The following is a 12244-nucleotide window of genomic DNA, read 5'->3' on the forward strand; positions in this document are numbered from 1 at the left end:
CTGCTCTGGGGTCCACCCACCAGCAACATGAGGCAATGCCTGATGGAAGCATCTTCAAAATGCAAGCAATTTGCTGAGGAACAGACCTTACATAACTACAAAAATAATTAGACCTCAGAGAGTTTCTGTATCAACAGATTTCAACACTCAGAATATAGATAGCTAAAGGTCATCATCCACACTTTACAGAAGGGAAATGAAATGAAATGATAACATGATTCATCTGCTACATGCTGTACAAGGCCTTCAGCTCCTCTGATTTGTAAAAACTACCTTTCCAACAAGACTGCACAACACAGTGTCCCCAAAACCAAGCATCATGTATCCTGGGAAAGGAAAAGATATTTTACTGAGCTTTTATCCTAACACACCCCCCAACATTTCTATAAACATACAAATGTGTATGTTTATACGTGTATGTTTAAATGTATATGTTTATATTTCTTGTTTATATGTGTATAAACAAGAAATATACATGCATATGCTCCTTTACATACACATTAAAAGTCTAAACAGACTGCTGGACTACTGAGTGGAGAAATATGGAACAAAAACACAGAATAGATACATGTCTCAGAGAAGAGAGAGCATGCCTAGCTAGCATAGTTTTCCATCCTTTTATCTTAATTCCTACATTTCTTAGTTCCACTGACAAGACAGATCTAATTTCTGATGTCACTAAAACCAACAAAACCCCAAACAAACAAAAAGATCACGGGTTGTTTTTACAACAGATTGAATCTGTGACTAGAGCTCAATTAACTAGGTATGTTTTGCTAAGATTAATGGACATATTCTTCTAAAAGTCTCAGCAAATGTTTGAGTAAGGTTAGAAAAACAGATTAGCACAGAAACAGAACGAAATCCAATGCCTGTTTTTCATGCATACTTATTTGCAGGCTTGCTGGTGTTGCTCCTAGCCATAAATACTAGATGAGGTATTGAAAGATATTCATAGCATTCAGAAAGAAATACTATCATGTTATACAGTGATAGCCTACAAGCTCTTACCTTCTGCTTTTGGTAACTTTTTATAAAGAGCTTCCAGATGTTTGAACAAGACTTAACAAGACTTGTCTCACCCTGCTGTGGGTCACCTTTACATTTCCCTGACCATTACGCAGTGTCAGCGCAGACACCACTCCCTGGATTCCAGCCCAGGACCAAGGCAGGCAGGGGCTGTAACTGAGCAGAGCCTCAGCACAAACAGGCATCAGGTCTGCTACAGCACCTGCACACTCTACAGGTTGTGGAGTACAGCTAAGGGCCAGGATTGAGCATAGCAGACTTGGCAGGGGGTGGGGGCAAAAACGTGACTTTTCTAGTAGTTGTTTAAAAGAAAAACTAATTTTAAATAAGGAAAATAATCTCTACAGCAGAACTGTTAGAATTTAGAAGCCAAAATGAATTTAGTAAGCAAGCAGTAAAGATGAGTAGCTACATATCCTTCTAAAATTAACGTGTGTTTGGGATGGATGACAGTGCTTGTCCTCAAATCATGAGCAATCCTGAATCTGTTCCTGACACTCCTGAGTACGTGCATGTGCCCAAATTCATTTGCCGTGCCCACCTACCTAGAGGGGCGCACCTACCTCCAAAAAGGCTTTTCCTACATTAATCACCATGGAAACTAGAGAAGCCTTCTGCTACATGTTCAAACACAGCAATCGAATAAATAATTTGAATAACAAAAATAAATCTAAATAGTGACTGGAGACAATGTAGCAACCACTAAACCATCCCAATTCAAGTAAAATGAAGAACAGGACAAGGAGGGGAAAAGGTTGTGTGGGAAAAGGCTGAAAAGATGGCAGCCCTCAGTTGCTCCTGGGTACAGGTGAGGGACTCCGTGGGGCAGATTGATGCTCCTCGGAGCCTTTCAATGGGAGATCAGACTCTAGACAGGACGGGGCTGGTCCCGCGCCAGCCCGACGGCTCGGGACAAGCGCAGGGCTATCAAACTGGCTCAGGCAGCTAGAACAGAAACAACTCTGACTAAGAGAGGAATAAAATCGGTTATCAGCGGGCAGGGCTGGGCGGCCGCGCTCCCTAGCAGCGCGTCCGGGCACACGCGGGAGCTGCGAGGGGAGCCGGACGGGCTGGCGGCTGGAGAACGCGTATTTGGGGGAAAAACATACAGAAAAGGGAAAAACCAAACCAGCCAAAAAAACAAACGCAGGGGGGAGAGGGAGCCGGTCCTCCCAGCCCAAAGCAGGCGGAAAGCCGGAGCGTTCCCAGCAGAGCGGCGCCCCCGCCCTCCCCGCGCGGCGCCGTTTGAACGGGCCCCGCCGCCGCTCAGCCAACGGGGCCCCGCCGCCGCCCTGACGTCAGGCGGGCGGGCGGAGCGGCGGCGGGCGGCCGGGGCTGTCAGAGCCCACAGCCCGGGCCCGGTGCCCGCCCGCCCGCCCGCCGGGAGCGCCGCGCCAGGAAGATGAGGGTAAGCGCCGCTGCCCGAGCCGGGGCCGGCCCGGCCGCCACCTGCGGGGCACGGAGCGCCGGGGCCGCCGGGAGGGAACCCCCGGGAGCGCGGAGGGCACGGGTGGGCTTGGCGCGGAGCTGCCCCTGCGGCGGAGCCAGCGCCCCGCCGGGTCCCGCCAGCCGGCGGCAGGGAGAGGGCACGGCCGGCGGCAGGGAGAGGGCACGGCCGGCGGCAGGTGCTACCGGGGCTCTGCCGCAGCGATCCCGCCCCAGGAGCGGGGCTGGGGCGCGGGCAGAGCGGAGAGCGCCTCAGGATCGCGGGGTGGCGGCGGCGGAGCGCGTCCGCTGTGCCCGGCTCTGCCCTGGCCGTGCCCGGCTCTGCCCTGGCCGTGCCCGCTGTTCCCGGCCGTGCCCGCTGCCCTGCCGCGGGAACAGCCCCGGGAGCGCGGTGGCAGCGCGGGACGCGGCACCAGCCCCAGGGCGGCGGGGAAGGGAGCGGTACAGGCTGCGCTCCAGAGGGGTCTTTAAAAACCGAACTGATGCAACAACGAGCGCCTTAAAGGAGTTAAAAGGCTTGATGGCAAAAGCGGGGTTCGTTTCCCGCTAAAGCATCGTTTCGGTGAGGATTTGTTTGGTGGTTAGGTTCGCTTAAAAGCCCTGTGCAACTTCAAGTTGTTGGCCAGAAGTGCTCATCACAGCCAGACCATCCTGAGCAGCAGCTTGGGGCTGTATTGCTATGGACCTTAAAAGGGAAAAAAGCAAATTACTGGCGAGTTACATAGTACAGATAGCAAAGCCGTTAGCTTCAGCCGTTTGTCGGTGTTATGGACTGCAAAGCTCAGGCCTAACAGATAAATCTGTAAAATACTGAGTAACCTCAATGTGCTTTTATGCAGAACGTGTCATTTTTCATTTCTTTTGATATGACATTAGATCCTGCCTTTTCTATTTGATTGGACTCTGTGTCCTGAACTTCTGAAACTGAGCTCCATTCCTCCTTGTGGTCTCCCTGGTTGCTATTAAACAGCTACTATATTTATCTTACAGGGAATTACACTTCCCTTATGTCTCTTATCACGTATGTACGCAATGGTTTCTTGGTAAAAGCCACGAAACGGTTCTACTTATCAGCGTCACGCAAGTAAATCTGTCACTTTGATAAACAAGTTCTGTTAATATTGGTATTTTTTTCCTCACAGTGCACCTAGCATTTATCACTGCCTAAGAGGAGAAAAATGTTCTGTATTCCAGTTGTAAACATGAATGATTGACTTTGGAGAGTTTGAGAGGAAAAATATGCCTTGCATTAAAAAATTGCTCAGGAGAAGACTTAAGTGCAGGAGATGAGCGCAGTTAGAAACAGCTGTCAGGTTAAAGGTGCCGATAATGGCCTAATCCTTTTCATCTACATAAGTGCTTTTCATCTATGTCAATATCTTGTCTCTTTCAGAGACAGTGAGACAGCAGCTCAAGAGTTAATGCTGCCTTCTTTGCACTTGATCTCCTAAACAGTCTTGACTATTTCAGCAGCCAGGGGGACCTGTTTTGATGCTGAATAGCATTTCCAACCTTTACATACAGCAGCAGGATGTTTTGTTTAGCCTTCTGCATAGATTTAAGCTGTAGCCAATTTAAAACAAACACGAAACCCCCTGGAGTTTACTCAAAGGCTGCGGTACAGTGATACAATTGCGGTCAAGGGAAGGGAGGTGCAAACCCTAAACCTTGGTGTGGTTTTTGTGTTGCGACAACAGGTTTGTATCCTAAGCAAAGATCTCCAAAGAGACTGTTTAAATTAGGCTTGTGTGACAGTATATGTCACAGTTCCACCCCGTTCCTGGTTTCATGTACATGTTTAAAAAAAAAACGGCAATTTTGATCAGACGGGATATCCCCTGCTGTTTCCAGACATATCTACATGCAGAAGATGCCCTGGTGCTGAGACCTGGATTACATCTAGCTACAGAAGTCGTGAAGGATTTATCATCACAAGTGAAGTGTTTTGGCCAAAGATCTGACTTCAAAATGAGTAAAAATGGGAACATTAAAGCTTAGTATTTGTTTGTTTGCTCAGTAAGGCACCACTTGAGTATCTTGGAAATTCAGAAAGCATTCTGTATTTTCATCTCTGTCTAGTTTTATGCATAAAAAACCAGGGGAAAACTAGGGAGAAGGAAGAAATCAAGTGCAGTGAGGAAAATTCTTATAACTCATGCATCTACAGCTTTAGAGACGTAATTTAAAGTGCATTTCAAACACCAAAGCCAGCTTGCAGACTGCTTGGATTCAGAACTCAGCTTGAGCGCTGAGGCTGCCTTCAGTCAAATCTGTAATTGTGTTTAATGTATGCCTCTGTAAAACCCACACATAAGACATCCTGCAAGAAAGCTTAACCCTCTCTCCCTTTCTCTGCCCTTCTGCAGGAAACTATGCCCCAGACGCCAATATTTTCCAGCATGCTTGGTTCCAGTTGTAGTGGGCAAGTGCAGCCAGACATGGGAGAGAGATGTGTGGACCCTGTTTACCAGGATGGGAACCTTGTTTCTGGATCACTGGAGGCCTTGATAGAGCGCCTGGTGCCCACCATGGACTATTACCCAGATGTAAGTAGCCACCAAAAGGGGATTTTTTTACTCCCATGCTTTACTACTCCCATACTGCATTAGTATCTGAATTGTTGCTCTCTCATAAAATTCTACCTCTGTCTGATTCAAGATTGAGATGTAGGCTAAAGATGCATTTATTTTACTGGCAATATTCATTAGTTAAAGATGTTGCTCAATAGGGATGTTCTGTTTCTAAATGAGAGCGCTTGTTAAAAGATAAAGCCATCTTGAACTCAAATGGGTGCCTTAAGAACCAATTAAAAGCAGCATTAGCCACCGAATTTTCATAGTTCTAAGCTGCTTTAGCTCTAATGCAGCCAAGATTAACTGCTAACCAGGTCCTACCTAGGGAAGCAGACCTGAAAACAGCTCTAGTATTTTTCCCTTTAATTTTCTATGCATATCCTAGTTAGGCCATCAGAAAAAAAATCACAACCTAAAATAGATTTTAATTAAAATACTCTCTTTCTAAAGACATTTTAATGGGACAGTGCTGTAATAATGTATGTTCTCAAGCCTGAAAATGATTTTGCAACTGGCTGAACATCCTCAGTGCAGTCCTCAAAGTGAATCTTACCTATATGTAACTCTAGGGTATGCAGTAAGAATTCGAACCAAGGATATTAAGATACCACTTTATCACTTAAAATTACTCTTTGTGCCCATTAATGAAAGATACTATTGGAACAAGTGGCCAAAGATCAGAGGGTCTATATAACTTCTATTCTATTTGAGCTCTGAAAAAGCAGCAGCTATTACAGAAATATCCCAGCACTTTGAAAACCAACAAGGGAGCAGGAAACTGCAGTCACTATTAACTTGTATGCCAAACTTAATGTTTATTGCAGTGGGCCATGCTATATCTTGTATGTTTCTCAATCTAATTTGTGTAGAATGTTTTATTGTGGTCTCATTTAAATCATAATAAAGTCCCTCCAAGGTCCCACAAATAACACCACACATCCTCACAATCATCATCATCCACAAAAAGGGACTCTCCATGCCAGAGTTCAGTGGGAATGTGCAGAATTGCCATCAATCATCAGTATAGGATTAAAAAAGCAAAACAAGCATGGTTTACTATTCCAGTTCGAAAGTAATCCTAAACCTTGTATTTAAATATGGCTAACATACAATTGTGCTGCCAGTACCAAATCCTTTCTAAGACTCAGAGGGATAACCATTGTTAGACATTAAATCTCCCTTCCACACCCCCAAATACATATTGTAGAGCAGATGCACAGAAGAAACTAGTGGGTAGAGCTGGTGTGGTGTTACAGTGGAATGAATAGCTTTAGGATAATCCAAGGAGCCTGTTCCTTCTCTTTCCTCTGATACATGAATCTTGTTACTTGCTACTTGTATTTCAGAAGTGTAGCAAAATTTTTCAAGTAGCTGCTAATGCACATCTCTCATTGTACCTTGCAACATAAAATCTATTTACAACACAGCTTTTCTGAAAATGGTTCCAGGAAGTGAGTAAAGGGTCTACAGCTTACTTTGTAATGCAGCTAGTTTCCGTGGTGCTTTCCCTTCGTGTCCCATGCAAGAGTGCATTACAAAGCAAGCAGCCATGGGCTCCACCCTGCAGGCTCACAGCTGAGCATCCAACAGAAGCACTCAGGGGTAACTCCAGGCAAAGAGAGATGGACAACAGCATCCAACCAAATTCATCTCCTCCATAGCACAACACATACCTTTAGTTAAACCAGATCACCCAGTTTAGGTGAAAGGATTAATTATAAAATGAGTAGACAAATAAGCTCTGAACAACATAAAGAAGAAGCTGTATATGAGTTATCTTCAAACTCAAGTTTTCTATTTCCCTTCAGTTACATGTTTATGCTTCATTTCATGCTCATTTGTGGTTTTAGGGGAGTTGCCACAGAGGGTTGGTGGTGGCCATTTAAGCTGATATCCTGTCAGAAGAGCAGCCAGTCCTGTATGTTCAAGAGAGAAGTATCAAAACCCCTTAGACTTAACTCTCTGGCTACTCATCCAAAGCAAGGCAGCAAAGTGTCACCCACAGAAGCCAGTGCAGTATTAGAGCAGGGGTTACCTTCTTTCAGAGTGACACAGTGCTAAGTTGCAGCACTCATCCAAGTTTTCTGATGACTGCATTTGAGCACAGTGCTCAGAAGGCGTTGCTGCCTGTGTGCACACTGATCACAGGAACCTTCTGGGCAGGGAAAAAGGGAGTGGGGACAGAGCAAACACACTGTGTCCTTCTGTGCTGGTTACAGAGGCAGAACAAAAATGTGCTTGCCATGTTGGCAGAGCACGAGACAGGCAAGGGAGGACAGGAAAGATAAGTGCCTGCATTAGTGTGCTGCTCTTCTGAGTCTTGTTTGTGTGCGGGGACTTGCTCTGCACACAGGGAAATGTATGCTCATGAGACAGAGGAGTTCAGGAGGTTAGGAATGGAATGTACCAGTCTGCAACCCTTGTGCCCAAGCAAGAAAATATTTGAAGAAAATATTTCACAAACACAAAGTTCCAGAATGAGCAGTGAGTGCACACAGAGAAATTTTATTTTTTTTCCCCGCCTCGAGAAGTCATCAGTGCATTCTTGGGTCAGAGAGTAACAATTCCTTCTTTAGTCTTGTGCACTCACACTCTTCTTTTTTTTAATATAATTCAGCTCATCTCTTAGCAACAACTTTAGGCACTAAAGGAATCTGGCTTCTTATTCTCTTGCAAAGCACAAGCCCCTTTTGTGTCTACTTACATTCTCCCAACTGCAAAAAGGATTTTTTTTTTTGCCTCCCCTCCCAAATACCTGTCACTTTTAGGATAAATGGAGCTTAACTTTCACTCTTATAGCTTATGGGAGCATTTTTTTATCATTCTGTATCAAACTAGCTAGCTTCAGAGCTAAATTTCCTTCTCCAAACCATCCCCTTCATGGCTAGAGGACTGCCTGAGAAGATGTAGGTTTTTACACTGTTATAACATTTAGCCTCTGTACATATGATATTACATATGAAATACTAATTAGTATGAAATCTTTACTATCCAAAACAACTATGTTCTAGCCCCTGAGACCTAGCACTAACCTGAAATGCATGGCTTAGTTTACTCTGAAATTTCTTTATTGGATAAGGAGTGGCTACTAGCAGAGAGACAAGGAAATGGAGGGGTCAGTATGCTCTCATTTTTCATTGGGTAGTCCTTGTCTGTGTCAGTAATAAAAGTATCAAAATCCCTCAATTTGATACCAGTATGGTGTAAACCAGCATATCTTGATTGACCACAATGGAACAATTTTGTTTTCCAAAGTAATGAACTTAGTTCCAGTTAAATGACTTTTAAAAATGGAATTAAAATAGAGTAGGTGGATTCCAGAAGGAATGATAACTTGTTTCTGAAATCTAAAAGTTTGATGTTGTCTGAAAAAGCATTGCATGGGTCCAGTAGAGCTATTACTGATTAGAGAGACACATCAGCAAGCCTAAAATGGAAAATGCGCACTGTCATGGCCTGTGTCTTTCTGCTTCTTGCCACTTCAAATCTTTTATGAACATCCTAGAAAACATTATCAAAGGAACCAAATAAAAGCACAGGTCATGTGCACACACTTTTCTTGCTGTGTGACAGCAGGAAAATGAAGCTGTGAGTGGCCCTTTCTCAGAGTCCCTCTGGATAAACTCTGTGCCACATCACACACACTTCCACCAAGGAGACCAACCCTAGAATTACTGTGAGAGAGAAGCAAAATTACATCTTTGCTTAAAACAATGTGTTCCAGCTTATCAGAGCAAAGGTCACTGCCAGGGCAGTGTGCCTCAAGTTGTGGTTCCCTGCTACTGACACACACACACATCTCTCAGCCAGGCCCTCTCAACTCCCCAAGCAAGAATGTGGGGAAGCGATCAGAATGTCACGTCCCTTTTTTTTTCCCCTCCCCACCCATCTCGTCTCTCAAATGCATAATACAGTAAAACCTGAGGGCTGCTTCAAGGCTTCAGTGCAAAACAAAAATTTCACACAACCCGGTGACAGCTGACTCACCCAACAGCTAAATTCCTGTTCCACATAGTCCAGACTCACAGTTTTAAGTTCAGGGACAACAATGAACACATGAGATAGATAGAAAGTGAAACAGAGGATAAGTAGGCATAGTTAAAGACACAAACACACACACACCCCAAATCTCACAATCCAACACAGTTCTTTCTGTTGTTTCCTTCTGAGTAGGGAACACATCAGTTTAGGAATCACTGCTGCTGTATCACATTGTACATTCTGTACTTTCATTACATTCCTTCAGAAGGACAGGACAGAGTTGTATGTTTAGATATGTGTTTAATACTATTATACTTTCCATTCACTCCCAGAACATTGTGACTTTTGGTTAGTGTTATTTATTTTGTGCTAAATTTGTATTATAGGGCATGCTGAGTACTAGAGAAGTGAAAACATTTTTCATTAATAGCACATTTTACTCTGATTAAAGAGACATACCACATAACCTCTTTGGGGTCATAAAGACACCATTCTTGTTTAATGATAAGCTCCTTCTAGCAACTGCAAGCAGCAGAATTTGGTAGCAGATAGTAGAGCTACCATATTTTAGACAACTGGCCCTAACATTTTAACTGTCTTAATTTACTTGCCCGGCCCAAGGTGGTACAAGCTCACAGTGACTATTAAATGTATTTGGCTGTGTCCTGCAAAATCACATTACTAAAACATGGAAAAAGTAACAGTGCACATTTCAAACATAACAAAGGTTAATTGAAATACAATGTCAAGGAGATCCCCTATAATTTCCCTACTTCGAATTTTACCAGAAAGCCTGAGGGGAAAAATGGAATTACTTATGAGGTGCTACTGTCATTAGTCAGGCAATTACAGCCCAATGCAGCAGCCCAGCTTCAAGCACTGGAAAAAGACTGGGACAAAAAATCATCCTCACTTCAATTAAATGATCCAGAATACGGTACAATGGATACTTGTCCAGAGTACCATACAGTGCATCACAGCTTTTAAATTAGAATGGAGAGCCTATTTCTAATGAGACATCCTCATTGCTGGTATTTATTAGCAGTGTTCATATTCAAAGACTCTGAAACAAGCCCCAGATAAATAAAGTCAAGTTAAAAACTAAATTATTGTCCTGTGGCCCCAAACTAAATGAAAACTTTTGTCAGTGATTGCGGGGAGAAAGGAATGAAAATCCCCAAACATGAAGAAATTACAGCTGTGGTTTGGAATATACATCATGTAGTTTTCTGCAGCTCAGTCAGAAACAATCAATCACTCTTAAAGAAACCAAGCAGCATTAAATGATGGTGTTTAAGAGTCATAACACCCTTCATTAGATGTATTTCATTTGTGGCTTTGGTAAGTGATGACTAATTAAGCACATTGAGTCTGGCATTTTAAAAGGAAACCATTTGATAATTGGAAAACCCCACAGTTAACAGCCTTGAAGCCTATAGCATTTCCTCTCAACAGAGCTAAAAAGGACCTGCATTTCTCTGGAGACAGGAAAAATTATAGAAATTTTAAATGAAGCAGTTACATTCATAGTTTACAGATTAGTTTTTTCAAGGAAAACACATTAGTTTTGCTAAAGCTTTTCAACTTGTTGTTTTTCTTTCTTTTTTTCTCCTTCCACAGAGAACTTACATCTTCACTTTCCTACTGAGCTCACGAGTCTTCATTCACCCACACGAGCTCCTGGCTAAAGTGGGGCAGATCTGCATTAAACAGAAGCAGCAGCTGGAAGTGGGGACTGAGGCAGAAAAGGTAAATGGACCATTGTGTCCCTCAGTTACTTGTGGTGCTGTCATTTATTTTCCACTCTCTCCTCATTGTAAAGCTGATAAAGAATAATACAAAATTGTAACTGGGATTTGTTGCTGGATGCACTTGTACTTGGGTCTTGTTCTTTGAGGTATCTTTATTTGCTGGCTACATTTGCTGGGGTTCTGTCCTGCCTCACCAGGCAGCTGCAGGTCAGGGGAGCAGTGTGTGTGTGTGCCATGAAAGCTGCATGTGTGCCATGTGTGCACTGTGTGTGTGCCATGAAAGCTGCATGTGTGCCATGTGTGCACTGTGTGTGTGCCATGTGTGCACTGTGTGTGTGCCCTGAAAGCTGCATGTGTGCCATGTGTGCACTGTGTGTGTGCCATGAAAGCTGCATGTGTGCCATGTGTGCACTGTGTGTGTGCCATGTGTGCACTGTGTGTGTGCCATGAAAGCTGCCCAGCAGCTGCTTTGCACTTTTGAGCTTTCACCAAGTAAGGAAAATCAGATTCCAGAAAATCCCTTTCTCCAGTCAGGCTCACCATCCTATTAGAGTTCACAATAACCTCTGCTGCAGGTTACTGTTGGGGTGTTTGGACTCAGTATAGCAGTAGATCAGAAAGTTACTTCTCACAAAAATTAGGAGATGCACTTATTTAAAATGGTGACCTGCACTGACATGTTTTATTACAATCACTTAAACCAAACTTACATCTGTCTAAGTGTCACCATTTGTAAAGTGTGTATTGAAAGACTTTTTCAATTATTTGAAAATGAAGTTCCAGAAAAGTCCAAACTGGGTAGCAAATAAGAGTGACAGAAACAGGAAGGTACCAACAAGACCTAAATTGTTCAGATCCTGGGCATGTTTTGGAATCTTGCTTCTCTGATGAGACATTGCATGTGCCCATTCCTAATCTCCAGCATTTTGGTAGCCCCATTTTGTTTTTCCTTGGTGTATCAGCACTTTGAGTGAGGAGCACAAAAGGCAACTCTGGTTTGTCAATAAAGAGTTTTTAATAGCAATACTGACCCAAGGGCTTTTTCTCCCATACTATTCCTGATGTGCATCCTCTTCTCTTATTAACGTCACAACATTGCTCCACAGGACAAACTAACTGTGTACAAAATTACTTTCATCCAGGTCAGTCCCCTGATCTGCTCTCCAAATATCTGCACAGCTCATCCTGTAGGTGCTGGGGAAACCAAGGGTCAGGGATGTCAGGTGCCAGAAGCACTGCATCCACTTTTGCACTCAGAGGTGATAATTGTCCCTAGCACCACTGCCAAACTTAATTTGTGACTGAGCAAACTCTGCTAAGTTGTGATGGTTCCTCAGCAACATGTAACTAAACAACAGAGATGGGGGCCTCTAAAAGGTGCCAGGACCATCTGAAATACAGAATGAGTCAATCTGAGTTGTAGACCTATGTAGGAAAAGACTGCAGTGAGTAGAAAGTGTCCAA

General features: G+C 43.7%; 1 protein-coding gene across 3 annotated transcripts in view; it reads left to right on the forward strand.

Moving 5' to 3' along the window:
- Nucleotides 1–12244, forward strand: part of RASGEF1A (RasGEF domain family member 1A) — a 144855-nt gene that overhangs the window by 117427 nt on the left and 15184 nt on the right. For 2 of the 3 annotated variants that reach the window (XM_058028920.1, XM_058028922.1), the window contains 2 exons: nt 4842–5021; nt 10650–10778. In XM_058028920.1, coding sequence (XP_057884903.1) covers nt 4842–5021; nt 10650–10778 — 309 coding nt within the window. Of the gene's footprint in view, nt 1–2357; nt 2438–4841; nt 5022–10649; nt 10779–12244 lie in introns of those variants that run through there. The other variant, XM_058028921.1, reaches the window with a different exon arrangement.

The sequence above is a fragment of the Melospiza georgiana genome, chromosome 8 (assembly GCF_028018845.1).
Source record: "Melospiza georgiana isolate bMelGeo1 chromosome 8, bMelGeo1.pri, whole genome shotgun sequence".
Classification (NCBI taxonomy): domain Eukaryota; kingdom Metazoa; phylum Chordata; class Aves; order Passeriformes; family Passerellidae; genus Melospiza; species Melospiza georgiana.